Source organism: Thalassophryne amazonica, chromosome 1, assembly GCF_902500255.1.
Source record: "Thalassophryne amazonica chromosome 1, fThaAma1.1, whole genome shotgun sequence".
Classification (NCBI taxonomy): Eukaryota; Metazoa; Chordata; class Actinopteri; order Batrachoidiformes; family Batrachoididae; genus Thalassophryne; species Thalassophryne amazonica.
In genome coordinates this window covers 154,475,917-154,492,464 of record NC_047103.1, presented here as the reverse complement: position 1 = coordinate 154,492,464, position 16,548 = coordinate 154,475,917, and the positions used below count along the sequence as shown (strand labels likewise).

The 16,548-nt window shown below is 41.8% G+C and overlaps 1 protein-coding gene across 1 annotated transcript in view; it reads right to left on the bottom strand.

Moving 5' to 3' along the window:
- kcnh7 (potassium channel, voltage gated eag related subfamily H, member 7) overlaps positions 1 to 16,548 on the bottom strand; it is a 340,856-nt gene that overhangs the window by 23,268 nt on the left and 301,040 nt on the right. Inside the window, 2 exon segments of the mRNA XM_034176733.1 lie at positions 1,896 to 1,980; positions 3,281 to 3,486. Of these exon segments, the coding sequence (XP_034032624.1) occupies positions 1,896 to 1,980; positions 3,281 to 3,486 (291 nt within the window).

Sequence of the window (16,548 nt, the reverse complement as noted above, 5' to 3'; positions counted from 1 at the left end):
CTTGTACAGCTCGCAATCTGCCTTTTCCTTCACTTTGACCACTTCTATTTTTGCCTTACACCACATCACCTGTCTCCTGTACTCCTGTTTACTTTCTTTATCTCTGCGACTATCCTAAAACTTTTTTCCAGCCTCTTTCTCCTTATGTTTTCCTGGACATCTTTGTTCCACCACCAGGTGTCTTTGTCTTCCATCCACTGTCCAGATATCACACCCAGTGCCTTCCTAGCTGTCTCCCTCACCACATCTGCAGTACTTTTTCAATTGTCCAAAACTGCTTCCCCTCCTTTCAGTGAGTCTCTCACCTACTCATGGAATTTTACACAACAGTCTTCCTCCTTCAGCTTCCACCATCTGATCCTTTGTTGAGCTCTCAGTTAAGTGCCTTGCAAGGCTGCACACCAAATGGCTGTGTGAATAGTTGAATGGGACACATCACTGTTCAGTGCTTTGGGTGTCTGCAGGTTAAGTTAGGCTAGGAAGCATAGAGCTGGTCCGCATGTCACCACATCCACCACACTACAAAACTATTTTGGGTCCTGGCTGCCCAAATCTGGTCTAGGCACACAATCGGTCCATTCCCAACAACAGAAAATAACTGTCTATCTGCTGCAGCCAGGTGAAACATGGGCATACCCTTGACCTTCTCAACACTGCGGCACCCGGGTGCTGCATCAAGCACAGAGAAATGTGCCACGTGGTCAAAATATCTGAGATGATGTCCATCATAGCGCAAGTGATACTCCTCTTCTGAGTTTCCCTAAGCAACAATTTGTTTGACACAAAGTGATTCCAGTGGTACCCAAGGATCCTCCTGACCTCTAGTCATCACCATAGGTCAATGGTTATCATCCAAACCTCGCAGGAAGACAGAAAGCAAAAGGACTTGGATCATCATTCTCCTACAAAGGTTTCAGCAATGCCAAACACCTCTGTGCATTGAACTCGTGACTCCATAAGATCTTCCCAGGTGTCTCTTGATCTCACAGGGCGAGGACACAGAGACATGAACGTTACTGTCAAGATTACTGAATGTCTCGCCACATACAGATACACTTGTGATGGCAGAGTCCAGGACGTTGTCTTGATCCAGGACAATCACAAACCCAGACCCTCAGATTCCTCAATCAGCTTGTCAAGTGTTGCAATCAGAACATCCACTGACTCCGCTGACAGCAACGTCTGTGAAGTCAAGGTTAGTAAACCTTTTCTTACCAACAAAAGTCACCGAAGCTGCTGGTTTCCACAACCCCACCTAATACCCCGTCCATCACACCTAATGAGTGTTTGCACAAGATGGTGCAGTGCCACATATATGTTGTCCATTTGAAAGGCTGTCAACCACAGAAAGACCCATTACTATATAATGTACATTTTAAAAAACTCAACAAATTTTACAGTTGATCACTTGAAGAAAAGCTTACCCATTTTATTTAAAATCTTAAACACTTGAACCAAGGTTAGTCTGTTAGTTGTAGCTTGATCAGTATGTCTGAGATGGGGACGTGTTCAGGCTTCATTTGTGCCACCCAGATCACACAGGGGCTTACCTATGCTCCACCTCTTTAACCATTTTTGGGTTGGCCAGGATGTCGGCCAAGGTTTTATAACCACAGCATGGTTGCCTGGATTAAACAGTAGGTAAAAGGAAAAAAAAATGCTCATGTTCTCCTGAATGTGCTGTAAAACTTACTTAAAATATGCCCATAAGGAGCCCAGTGACCAAAGCCATCAGTACACCAAATCTGGTGTAGATACGATCAAAAAGGTAAATTTGTATAAGCATCACATTTTGGAAAGCAAAATTAGGATAACTGGCACCCTGCTACTGATGTTGCTGTTTGTCAGGGTGTGTGTGTGTGTGTGTGCGTGTGTGGTTTTTCAGTCTCTCTGACCTGCAGAAGATTTCCTCCTGTAGGACACTCGTCTTCGACATTTGATGTCATCCATGTTACAGTCAGAGGTTTGTGGGTACGTTGTCTGTAACCAGGGGACCAATAAATAAATAAATAAAAACAGTGACCAACACCATGTCAGCATATAAGGGCACTCATTTCAGTGCCGACCGAACCTAAGGTCTAAATCACCCAATTGTGATAAAAATAAAAAAATAACGACATATCCTTCCACAAACACATAATAATAAAATAAAAAACACAACAATTTTGTGTTTGAGTATATTGAAGTTATTCTTTGTAGATCGCAGCAGCAACCCAAGTTGGACATCAGTACCAAAAGAATGGGAGCTGCTAATAATGACGTAATGAATGTCCATGGATGACTTCTTGTTGCAGCCAAATAGGCTTCATTCGGATGTTGTCTTGCATAATGTACAATCAGTTCTAAAAAAAAAAAAAAACTTGAGACCTTTGAGCAAGGTGACAAAAGGAAATACCTGAAGTAATAAGCTGGCCCTCCTCTGTACATGTAACTGACAAATATGATGTATTAAAAAACAAAAGTGCAATTATCTTGAGTTGAAGATGTCAAACCAGAATTATTTTCCTATACTGGTGCATAAGCACTGTGTGAGGTTTCACTGAAATCCACCAACTGATTTAGAAGTTACGCTTGCAAAGCCAGTATCATATTATGTGTTAATTAAACACAAAAGTCCAATTATCTCACCTTGAAGCCATCTGACCAGAGTTATTTTCTTTAATGCACATCTTCATATGGTGTGCTAGCATTGTATAAAAGTTCATTGACTGGTTAAGACAATTTGCATTTATAAGACTCAACAAGCGATAGACACATATCCCCCCCCCCCCCCCAACCCCCACCCATCTCCAAGTTTTGTTTGCAAAAGGACCAGCACACTTTTTGCTTTCTCTCAAGGGATAAAATGGACTAATGCAGTTTCTCATTCACATAATGCCACATGACTTGCACATCTTCCAGCTGCACATAGTTGATCCTAATGGCAGCCTGCATCATGTCCTGTCAGTAATGTCCACTGCATCCTTTGTTCTTTAGTAATACTCCCTATCTGTGCCTTGCAGAAAACAGCAGAATGAAATGAAATGCCTAAATTGGCCACTGAGGCAGTAAAGAGAATTAACAAAAGAAAACATTCATCCAATTTAAATGGGCTTGGCAGAGATATGGTACATGAAACAGACAGTTTTATTCAAATTAAATGTTTCTGCTGAGAGCATTTTACGTGAGCAGAAGTATGACAAATGATTTTAAATGGGGAAAAAGAGCCTTTTCAGCTTATTTTAGTCTTTTTTTGGAGACTGGAACTGGTAAAGGCAGTGGAGGTGTCCTTGCCAATTACCTTGGCGTTTTCATCATGGAGGTCAAAGGTCAGTTCCAGGTTAGTGAGGAAGTGGTCAGCGAACTCTGGATACATATCCAGGACCTCCAGAATCTCATCCCTCTGAATGGTGTGGAGGTCGCAGTAGCTCAGCGCTCGCACATCTGCGCATGATTTGCCTGGTTTGGCAAACAAGTGGATCATCTCACCAAAGATGTCATTCTTACCTGAGGAAGAAATGGGCACGGGGTGGAGAATGAGGAGCAGGCCCGCAAAAGTAATGAACTAATTAGTCCTGTAAGATTTAAGTCAATGTGTTCTTCATAAACAATAATCTATCGACACAGTTGTTATTTCATTCAGTTTGGAAAAGAACACAAGAATGGACAGTATTAGAGCAGCAGAAAGTTACCTTCAAAGACAAATGGCAACAGAATGTAATTTATTTATTAATTGATTTCATTTATATAGCACCAACAAACAACACAACAAAACTGCCTCAAGGCGCTTCACACAAGTAAGGTCTAACCTTACCAACCACTAGAGCAAGCACACAGGAGACAGTGGTAAGGAAGAAGTCACTCTGATGATTTGAGGAAGAAACCACAGGCAGACCAGACTCAAAAGGGTGACCCTCTGCTTGGGTCATCCAGAATGTAGGGGAAGTGTACTTATATTGGACTGGTCCTGAAATTGGACCACTCAAATCCATAAAAGGCTATTACATCATCATGATGTAGAAATAACATCAACATGAGCAGATGAACTCTCACGTTCATCTACAATTCCGGTCAATCTTCATCTTCAAACACTAGTCTAGACCAGGTGGGAGAGTGAGTTCCCCCTCAGAGAATAAATGAATAGCTGTGCCCCCCGCACCAACACATATACACACAATTTCAATATCTTTGTGTTTCTTTTTATTCTTTTACAACATCTTAAACACATTTTAAAAGTATTTGTGCATTTTTAAGGAACGTCTATGCATGTACACACATTTTACAGCCTTTGTAAACATTTTAAACATGTCTTTAAAGAACTTTCTATTCTTCTATTTTATCCTTTGTCATATTTTAAACATCATTATTTTTAAACATTTAAACATTGCTGTGTGTTTTTAAATGTCTTTGGCATAACTAACACATGTTAACATAAATAATAAGGAATGGGTATTTATAAGATTTTATCAATATCGATGCCATTATCGATTCTGTTTATCCATCTGATTCCCTATTGATTCCCTTATCAATACCTCCTGTGAATTTTCTGTGTACTAAAAGTAGGCTTTACAGATTTTCTATGTCAATAACATTTTCTTGAGTCTTAAAGTAAATAAATATGAAATTGGTCACTGGATCCTTGATCTCTGTACATAAATAAAAATAAACAAAATCTGTATTTTTATCTGTAATGGCATGAATGTCACTCCACTCTGAGCTGAGCTCTTACAGCCGGCTGTGCTGCAAGTCAACATAATGTCCAGGTAGATGAAGTGCCTTATCCAAGGACACAGATGGGTACGCAACCGGGCGTTGAACCTAGATATACATATTGGTAGCCCAATCATTTATTTGTTTTTTGTCCACATGCAACCATAATTGGTGTTTCATATATGTGAGTTGGTTGCAAATATTTGTTAAAATTATAAAAATCTGGCATTGCAGTATCAAGAACTTAGCTGAAGGATTTCACTCCCAAAGAAATTCATGCAAATATGGTTGATATCTTAGGGGATGAACTTGTGGCTTTGTCAACAGTGTAAATAAGGCCAAATGAATTTATGAGGAGTAGATAGAGTGGTTATGATGATGCCCTGTTAATGGGCATCATCAAGTGGCCTGCAAGTGCCACCACCAAGAAAAAAACTTTGTGATTATAGAGATGGACAATAGGGGACTGACTCAGCCATCCTCACTGAAAGGGTTGAGAGGATTTTGCATATAGAACTTGGAATGTCAGCAGTTTCTGCTCAATGCATGTGACATCTTAGGATCTTTGGAGTGTTATGAAGACAAGGTTCACAGGTTTCCCAAAACAGTTCTCATCTCCTCCATAAAAAAAAAAGGCTTTGGCTGTGAGGAAGGTAATATCCTCAGTTTTCTGGAAAAGGGCTATGAGGAAAAGGTTAATGTGTTTGTGGACTACATTCCAAAGGACCAAATCATAACAACAAGGATATTGGCTTCAGTTTCATGAGTCAATAGTCTCGTTCAAACCCTGCATGATATTGAGGGATATGACCACTTATGGGGATAAGCCCACTTCCCGTTGCACAATATATACACAGATAACTTCACAGGGGAAAAGGTATACTGTTTGTTTTCGGATGCATCACCGAAGCAGTCGCGAAGTGGTTTTTACGGTTCCCAGTGGAGAAGGGAAGACGAGACGTTGGGTGACGTGTCAGTAAGCCTACACCAGCTAACCAGAGTAGCTACGTCTCTCACCTGCAAAACTGCCTTGACAACGTTTGAGCTCCGGGTCATAAACAAAACCACAACCACGTCCAATTTCCCACCGTATCAAAACTTTTTCTTTGCATTTTCACTTTGTTTACGTGTAATTTGCCCAAATACTCAGAGAAATGCCGTGCTTTTCCCCTCGGAAATGGAAGTAGAGAAATTATGTCATATGCGTATGTTTTAAGCCTTAGGGTCCACCCAATTAAGGCCAATTGCCCCTGAAAGCTGAGGAAGGGGTTCTTGTTTCATCAGTACCCTGCCCCAGCTCCAAAGTGGGCAGTTGCCATGGCTCTTGTAACCAAGTATGGCTTCCAACTGGATCCATATATCATTTTCCCGTAACCTTCTGAAACACAGGAAAAACGTTTGGCTGGAAAGAATATCACAGCAATGCCAGTGTCACATCTGTAATTAAGAGCCTTTTTTTGGCCATTAGGATATACTTATCTCGAAAGGATTCAATTTAAGAAGTTTGTGGACCTTAGAGGGGACTAAATTGAATAACAGCTCACAGATGGTCCCATTTAGGAAGGCATTGTGGCTATACTATGAATTTTCAACTGACTCGGGTATTGGTCTGCATCTCAGTGTTAATGTGTAAACCTGAGTGGATTTGCATGGAGTCTTCAATCGCCATCTAAAGAGTTGGATCTCATTATCTGGTAGTTTCTAAACCTTCATTCATACACCTCTGAATGGAGAACATTTTCCACAGGTCTATTGTGGTTTGGGCCAAACATTTGACCCTCTAATTTTAACTAGATTGCATGACAAAGACAGAAATGGAACTTTGTTTGAAAATTTACCTCTAAATTATGCTGTCTCTTGAGATGGCAAAATTGAGATAGGCCCATGCTTAAGTCATTATTTAGGCTACTACAGTAATAGCAGTCTGAACACACCAATAGCTGAAATAGCAGGAGTAATAAATAACCATGAAACTGTGTATGTATGTGTGTAAATATGAAAGTGTGGAAATGGAGCACTCAGCAGTTCTTAAGTAAATGTGCTGAGTTTCTACAACACAATAACACCCACTGCGACCCTATTGTGTCATTTGTTTATGCCAAAACATATTGGCTTGATAAAAACAGCTATTTAAAATGGATAAAAATGTGCTTTTACATACATTTTGGTGGTTGGGGGTAAGTGAGAAAGAGATGAGCCTAGAAAGAGACATTTTATGTGATTACAGTTGGATTCAGTCAATAACACCCACTTCTTTTTTATTCTGCCCACTCACTGTGATTTCTATCATCTCTGCTGCTATTGTCATTTCTCTGTAAATGAATACAGGTGCACTTTATGATCAACATATATCCTCCATTATCTTCATCCAACCATGCCGCCTTCTCCACTCTTTTCTGTCGTCTCCTTCATCTGACGCACGACTGGAAGGCTGCAGCAATCATGATGTTCTTTGAAGTAAATCATTTGAACATGACTGAAAGGCATATCGGATGATAACTCAGCTCTTCCACAGCAGAACACAGCCATCTTCACTTAGTGGGCCAGCCCGCTTCAACCCTCATGGAGGTACGCTTCTGTAAAGATGTGCCATTCTGGTGATGGCTGTGTTGCATTATAATGGATAGCTATCATTTGGACTGTGGTACAACTATTATTGCTTCAATGCCTATCAGCTTTCATAAGCTTCATATACCCATCTAAAACAAGACCAACATGAGGACCCAGCACTGGTTGTGTATGATTCATCCAAACCAGCAGGAAGAAGATCTAAACATGTCAATAAGACCCAGAACTTTTTATAACTTTGGCAACATTAATGTAATATAAGGTTAGATCAGATCTGGTGGCACAATGGCGCCATGTGTTGGCACACCCATCGCCCAATGGAAAAATCCTGGGTTGTGGATGGCAACCATTTAGGCAGACAACTGGTCAATCGCCACCTCCAGAGTGTAGCCATGTATTTGAAACAACCAGGTGATACATGATTGTCCCCTTGGCTTTTTCCATTTGACAGGATCCTCAGCACCTACCGCGTGCTGGGTAATCGGGAGAGTCGGGAGTTTTCCCGGTGGGCTGGTCCAACCTGGGGCTGTTGTGAGGGGGTGTTAATATATGTTAGGCTACACAGCAAGACACTTGGGCTGATGTATCTTAAAGAGAAGACATTAAGTGTTATAAATGTTTTACAATCATGAAAATTCACAAGAAAATAACTTAAGACTGCTTCTTTTGCAACGCTGTTGTCTTTTCCAAAGCCTAAGGTAGGGACATACCATTACACGTTTAACACCCCTATGCATTCATTACAGTTAGTTCAGTCCAACCAAGCCCTGTGCGCCCAGATGGGACTTGCGCTACCCATGAGTGAAAAGATGGACAGAAAAAAGCCAGGTGGAGCTGAAAAAGCTAGATTAAGAAAAAGAAAAGATTTGGAGGAAGATGCTGCCAAGTGTGCAAAGCTCATAGATATTTTTTCAAGAAGACAGAGCGAAGAGGGAAATGGTAAATAGGGCTGGGCATCAATAGGCTACGTGCCTATTATGCCCGGACGTCAGCCGTATCAACATTTGTAGTACAGTACCACCTCTTCCAGCTACTTACAGACTTCACTGACTTAAGCTGGACATACACTGTACGATATTTTCAATTGTTGTACTTGGCTCCAGCTCAAACTGTGCGACAAAACCGCAGGGTTTAAAAGTTCAGAGCACACGATTCATGGTCTCACACTGTACACCAGCCTTAGGTGGTGTACTGGTGAGTTAACAATACCGTTCTTGTTTTAGCTAAGTCTGGGTTTACACTGTGCGATTTTTGGCCCTTTTTCAGCCGATTTTTCACTCGTGCGAGAATTTTTTGGATCGCGCAGAGTTTCAGTTTAATCGTGTGGCCTGCATCGTGCAGTCTACATGGAGTAACGAGCTGTTTAACATCTCATGACCACCTCCCAATCGGGAATCATATGGTCGGATAAAAGTCAAACCTGTTTGATATTTTGGTCGGCCGTCGTGGCTCGTGAGGGTTCCGCGCTGTTGAAGCAGCTCTCCAAGTGTCTATGCACTGATTACCTCACACACTGTGCATGTGAGAGCAAACAGTGATCTCATGTAAAGTCGTGTTTTTTTATTGCGTTCCCTCGCAATAACCTAATATCATATTAAAGTTCATGCCTATCAGCACGCACAGTGAGTGGAATCAGGTGGGAGGAGACTGAACATATATGCTCGCGCGCGGACACACACACACAGCAGACAACAACGGGATTTACGACAGATGAGCAAAGCTGTAAGACTCTGTATGAAATATAGTTTATACAACAGTGTAAGTAGCAGCACCTGTTATGAATGTTTATGTTTTCTTTTTTACCGTCCTCTCGTGAATCACGTTGCTGTCTGCTGTGTGCGCACGCATATACGTTCAGTCATAAATGCCACAGCAGAACTCTTATTATCTCTGTGCGCTGGCGGTTTGTGGGCCGATTGGATATGAAACTCCTGGGCTGAAAAATGTTCCCAGCACACCCCTGCTCAGCACTATGGCATCTGCACATGGGATGTGACATAAGGCCAGAGCAAGACTGGGATTTTGAAGAGGTCTTGTGCATAACTTCAACAACCACAAGATGGAACCGGCCTTGGTCCTGAATCACAACCATTTAATCAGATAGTGTGTCCATCTGCGCCTCCCAAAAATAGTTATGCACAGAATCCTTTGAAGCCAAGTGAGACATGACGGTCCCCTTGGCCTTTTCCACTTGCTGGAGTCCTCAACACAGAGGCACTTGTATGCTGGATCATGCTGGATCATGCTTAGGCAAGCTTCCCCACATGGTCAAAATCTTGGAGGTGACATTCCTTCACAATGCAAATATTATGTCTCCCCATGTAATGATAGAATAGAAAAGAATAAAGTTTGTTGGCATTTGTGCAAGTACATTTAAGTACAAGCACATTGGAATTCTGGTGTGTTTCTCAGAGTCGCAAAGATTCTTCAAAAACAAGGCAAAATAACAGTGCCCTCCAAAAGTACTGGAACACTTGGTATTTCCATGAATGAAAAATCTCCGCTTTCTGGCAGATTTCTGCTTTTTTGCCAGTTGTGTGGGTCATTTTTGAGATCAGTGCAAATCCGTTGAGAAACAATGAGTGGGATTATATACTGTTACAGGCTTAGCCTGTCACCTTAAGAGGTTGGCCTTGTGGGTAATGTATGTGTAAAGTTGATCTGTGTTATGGGCAATGAAGTGTTCTTAAGCTCCTCTGTTAGCATGTGTGTGCAGTTTGTTTTTTTTTTTAATTATGAATGTAAAAAGCTGCAATGTACATGCCTGTCTGCACTCCACACATCAGCGTTAAAGCCTGATAAAGACCGATAAAGCCAGCTACACCGAGCCACAGCTGGGTAAGAGTATTCAGCATATAAACCAGAGGTCTTTCTACCACAGTTAAGTGCCAGAGTCTGGAAGGAGGTAACAGTATGTATAATGTGTTGCGTATCAGACGTGCGACATATACGCAGTTCTGTATTATAGACTGATGTCTGCATTACTTTCGGGTTGTTACCAGACTCTAATGTTGCGAAATCTGGGCCCGTCACATGTTTGTTTTTGTACTACGTATTAACAGTGTTGTTGCAAGTGCCTTTGCCCTGCAGGCTGTTAATGACCAGTCGTAAATAGGTCATTTCTGTTGTTTTTCGTGCCCGATAGCAATACAGAATTTTGTACCATAAAGATGTCTCATGACTTATATAAATCAACTCTACAATGAAGAATCGTTTCAGGTGGCACTGGTTTGATTGTGTTGTCCAAACCATGCTAGCGGGAAGCGAGGAGACTGCCGATTGTGTCCTCGGCGAATGTTTTTGCAAGATCGCTTTGCCTGGAAAAGTGTTGCGCATTTTCTGCCAGGATTCTGTTAGTTACGCTTCACATGGCGAGAAAGCATGGGAATGTCATGTCAATAGCAGTAAACATTGTAAAATAAAAGACCAGACGGATGAACTACACGCTGCCTGGTTCTTGCAAATCCTCAACAACATCGTATGGTGTCCATCCACTTTTCAAAGATGTGAAAACTAGACCAGAGGTGGCCAAACCAATTGTATCTGTAGACAACAGGTTGAAAAATTTAGAAGCAAGTAGATTGAAGTATATTTATGTAGTACAAGTGAAAAAAAGTGGTTGTGCATTACTTTACAGGTATGATTAGTTTCTGTTACTTTATGTTGAAAAGATGTATTTGTAAATTCTTGTGATAATGCTACTAGACGAGTGGTTTTGAATAAGGTTTTTTCTCACCAAAACGGGTGCTGCACTCACTGCAATTTATTGTCTGGAATAGCCCCAAATTACATCTCAGAGCTTCTAGAATTCAAATTAATTTTATTGCCAGTTTTCTTCAGACAAATCACTGAACATGTCTTGGACTTTACTTAAATTATAAAGAAATACAAATGGTATGGCACTCTATGGTAAATCTGTATGGAGTGGACAGTTCTCAAAAACTGATTGTGCAAAAAGGAGAAGAGTGAGGAAAGCCACCAAGACACCCAGACAACCCACAAAAAGTTACAGGCTTCTCTGGCTGTGATTGGAGAAATTGTGCATAGTGCATGTTTTGCATTTTGTATCACCAGTTATACAGCTTCATGATGAAGTGGTACAGAGGAGGATTTTATTAAAAAGAAGAGCTGAAAGTTCAACTCCAATTTTCCAGAAGGTTCATCTGAGATGCAAGCCTAAATCTGATGTTTTGGTGAAAGAAAATCCTGAAGAAAACTGACAATAAAACTGCTTATTTACAGGTATTATACCAAAGCGTTCCATTACTTACTTACTTATCATTTTGGCTTTTAGATTGTTAATTAATTTATATGAAGTTTGAGCTTGAGTTTAAGGAACATAATTTTTGTATGTGAAATGGTATAAACAAATTAAAAAGTGTGAAATACCAAATGTTCCAATACTTTTGGCGGGCACTGTATATAAAACACAATAGCGGAAGTATTTACATTGTATATGTAGATATACGTATGTACAGACCAACTCTGTGAATTGAAAAGTTAAAAAAAGAGCAGCTAGCATTGCTTTTTCTAGGAAAATTTAACAAGGGGGTGACACCAGATGCAAGGGAGTGGTGGGTATGGTGCAGTAGGGGAGCTTTTGAAAATTTGAGGTCAAAATGGGATATTCTGAGGCTTCTTAGAGGACTGGAACAACAACAACAGAACCTGGGAGCTGCCTGAAATAGGTCATGTTTACGCATTATTATTGTCATTTTGCCACGTTTTTAGTATTTTGGGAAAAAGTTGTTTATTACAAAAAGGTTTGCTATTTCCTGGCATCAGTGTTATGTATTTACAGAAGAATCAGTCACTGAGGGGAAGGCTGGTTGCTTGGAAGAATGCATAAAAAAACTGGCATTTCGGCAAGGGGCACGGTGCCCCTATTTCCCAGTTTAGAAAAACCCTCAGCTAGACAGCAAAGTGAAACTATTTTAAAATGTTTCAAAACTTTTGGAACTTGCAGAATGAACACATATGATTAAGCAAAGCATTTCATTAATCATATGTTTAAGAGACACATTCTAGATGCATGCAGAACATAGAAACAGCTTTAATGTATACAGCAGACCTACCCAAGATGGCCACAACTACATCATCTTTGAGGATTTCAATGGAGCCACGGGACACAAAGTAGAGCGCAGTCAGCACATCTCCACAGTGGACTAAGGTGTCCCCGGGGGGAGCATGGGTGGTCTTAAACCTCATGGCCAAGGCCCGAAGGCATCCTTTCGTGGCCCCACGGAATGCTTTGCAGTCTTGAAGGAGGCTCTTGTTGAGGTGAAGGCAGATATCTGCCTGCAGGCACTCTGGGAAACCCTTCAGGACCTGTGTGTGAAACATGGGTCAAAACAGACACAGTGAGGGTCAGACCTGATGTGGGTGTTTGCTGAAGCTATCAGCACTTTGACGTGCTGGAAATGTGCTTTAGTGTCGGGTGAAGCCGCAGGTCAGATTGGTTAGATTGCTGGAGAAATTTGACACAATTGCCACGTGTGTTCTTTCCTTCATCTCAAAACCTACACAGACCTCAATTCTGGCTTCTCAAAACCAAAGTTCAAAGCAAATTCTGATTGTTAGATGAGTGACAAGACAGTAAATTTTGGGACCGCATGCAAGATTAATAAGTAAATATGAATTAATTCTTGAATTCCTCAAAATCCATAACTCAAAGATACTTCACATTGATGGCCAGTGATCTGTCTGTTGCTGTGCAAAAGCTCCGACCCTCTAACGGTCCACTTGATTGTCTTCCTCCCAAACTGCTCAAATATGCATTTGATGTGGTTGGCCCTTATTTACTGAAGATCATGAATCTATCACTGACTTCTAGCTGTGTCCCTAGTTCATTTAAGCATGCAGTTGTTCAGCCCTTGCTTAAAAATAAAAATTTGGACTCTGAAGTCCTTGCAAATTATAGGCCAATTTCAAAGTTGCCTTTTCTGTCCAAAATATTGGAAAATTTGGTTTTTAAACAAATTCAAACTTACTTGATGGCATTTTAATGGCTTTTTGAAAAAGTTGTGCCATAGCACTGAAACTGCACTTAAGAGTTTTTAATGACTTAATTTTATCTGTTGATTCTGGTCATTCTATTGTTTTAATCCTTTTAGATTTAATGGCAGCGTTTGACACAGTTGACCATAAAATTCTGTTGTCACACCTTGAAAACCATGTTGGCATTAAAGGTACTGCCTTACGTTGGTTTACATCCTATTTTCTCTAATTATTGTATGGCTTTTGCCTTACAATATAAAGCACCTTGGGGCAACTGTTTGTTGTGATTTGGCACTATATAAATAAAATTGATTTGATTTGATTTGGAAAATCGGTCGTTTGCTGTGCACCTTGGCCCTTATTCATCTGATGTTGCCCCACTAAAATGCGGAGTACCACAGGGTTCCATTTTGGGCCTTTTATTGTTTTCTCTGTATATGCTGCCACTTGGGTCAGTTTTTAGAAAATATGATATTTCTTTTCACTGCTTTGCAGATGATCTGCAAATTTATCTTCCAAATTTATCTTCCGCTGTACCCGGGCAGAGACAGTTTTTGTAGCGGGAGACTACTGTTCCCACAATGCTGTTCGGCGGATGTTGTATGAACTTCCGGGTACTGAATAAAGACGGCTGGGGTTCCACGAGGCAGAGGAGACTTGGGTGTCCTGTTTGTACATGGTGTCAGAGAGTGCGAACTGCCTCCACCGTATTTTGAGTGCAGTACAGTGTAATTAACTTGCGAAAGTTTTCGTGCAGTCGCAATCCGAAAATGACCGACAGGCAGGCGAAACACGGCCACGACGGACACCCGCGCTAGCTACGAGGTGGGTGCGCTCTGTTAAGCATGGGCCTACATGTCGGTGGAGGGAGACGTGGTCGGCTCCCGGACAGTTCGGATTCTGGACACAAAGCAGCCAGAGATCCACTCATTACGATGGCGACCACGGTACAAATAACTCCCCCAGAGACATTTGACTTTTCTCATCCGGCTGAATGGCCAAAGTGGATCAGAAGGTTTGAAAGGTTTCGTATTGCAACCGCTCTCGACAATAAGCCTGACGAATATCAGGTCAACTCACTTCTGTACGCGATGGGAGACACTGCTGACGATGTTTTGGCTGTCTTACCACTGAATGATGCAGAGAAAAAGAAATATGCAACTGTTAAAGAGGCATTTGAGAAGCATTATGTTGGAAAACATGTCATTTTCGAAAGAGCACAGTTTAATTCCAGACGGCAACAAGAGGGTGAGAGTGCAGAATCATTCATCACAGCTCTACATAAACTTGCAGAAAACTGTGGATTCGGAGTGCTCAAAGATGAACTTATACGGACAGAGTTGTAGTTGGCATAAGAGACAAAAGACTGTCCGAGCAGCTACAAATGGACTCAGAGTTAACCCTTGCTAAAGCCATTCAGAAAGTTAGGCAGAGCGAATCTGTAAAGAAACAACAATTAATACTTCACAGCAGCTCTGCAGAAGGGAAAACACTGAACATGGATACTATAAGGTCAAGCATGAAAAGAGGGAGAACAGAGACACGGCAGAAGAAAGAACAAAGGCCACCCAAGCAAAGTGATAGGGAATGTAGCCGCTGTGGCCGCAAGAGCAAGCACTCATGGAAGGATTGCCCAGCTAGAGAAGTACAGTGCCGAAAATGTTTGAGGAAAGGACATTTTGCTGTAGTTTGTCGCAGTAGTGATGCTGCAAGGGTATGAGAAGTGACGGAAAGTCTAAAAGATACGGACAGTGAGGATTGTGTGTTCCTGGGAGAAGTGGGGACAGTGAGGTCACAGCCCTGGATGCAAAAGGTCAAGCTAAATGGGGAAAACATAGACTTTAAACTTGACACAGGGCAGATGTTACGTCTATTCCTGAGGGACTATACAGCCCAGATAGGATGGTAAGCTGCAGAAACCTAAAAAGACACTACTGGGGCCAGGCAGTTACCCACTCAATGTTAAAGGCTGCTTTGGGGCACAACTGGCAGTGAAAGGACACAGTGTATCACAGGAGGTCTACCTTGTGTCAGGTCTAGTTCAGCCACTGTTAAGCAGACCTGCATGTGAGGCTTTAGGCCTCGTGTATAGGGTCAATATGGTCACTGAATGGAGATAGATTTCAGGGCGGCTTACCCAGATGTGTTTAAGGGTTTAGGAATGTTGAAGGAGCCATATCACATTGAGCTAGAGCAGGGAGCCATACCGGTAGCCCTATCCGCCCCGCGACGGGTACCGCTTCCCCTCAGAGATGCAGTGAGAACAGAGCTGCACAGGATGGAGGAGATGGGAGTTATCTCCAAAGTCACTGAGCCTACGGAGTGGTGTTCGGGCATTGTTGTGATCCCCAGACCAGTAAAAAAGCCTCCCAGAATATGTGTGGACCACACCCCTGAATGCAGCAGTAAAAAGGGAACGTCATATTCACCCAGCAGTGGATCAAACACTAGCAATGATGAAGGATGCTAGAGTGTTCACAAAGCTCGATGCCCGTTCTGGATTTTGGCAAATTCCTCTGACACCCGAGTCAAGGCCGCTCACAACCTTCATCACGCCTTTTGGAAGGTTTCAGTTCAACCGCCTTCCTTTTGGCATAGCGTCGGCACCGGAACATTTCCAAAGGAGAATGTCGCAGATGCTGGAAGACACCAGCCGAGAATCAACGAGCCGCTCTGCTCAACCAGCTGCAACGGCTGCAGCTCAGTTTCATTATATGTACAGTCATAGAGAAATAGTTTGTAAAATCAGCTTCAAGCTGCAAGATTGAAAAGCAAAAGAGATTATTAAATAGTTATTTCTCATTTATGCTGTTTGTTATCAGCAGGACTCCTCAAACTAATACATTTACAAAGGTTTGATGAGAAGGCCACATTAGAGGTTAATTTTCTTCAAGAATTTCTCAAAACTCTATTTTTTCTTTGCTCACAACTTCTTCGGGTGTAGCTGTCCGTGGTGCTGATCACACTAATTGCTGCACATTTTAAAGTAACATGCAGCATTTAATTGCCTGTCAGGCATTTATACAAGCAAAGCGTCGTAAAGCTCGCTCATGGTACAGGGTGTCCTAAACAGGAAGTGCCAAATTTCAAATCCGCAATAAAACAGGAAATGTTCGAATGTCAAACACTTCCTGGATTGACAGATGAGATCCTGTGGAATCTCGCGGGAACTCAGTGGCAAGCTCGCACTCAAACAGGAAGTGCCAACTTTTCAGTCACAGTGAAACAGGAAATGTTGAACACTTCCTGGCATGGGTGGAGTTAGAGCGGAGGCCGGGGTTTCACTGGACTCCC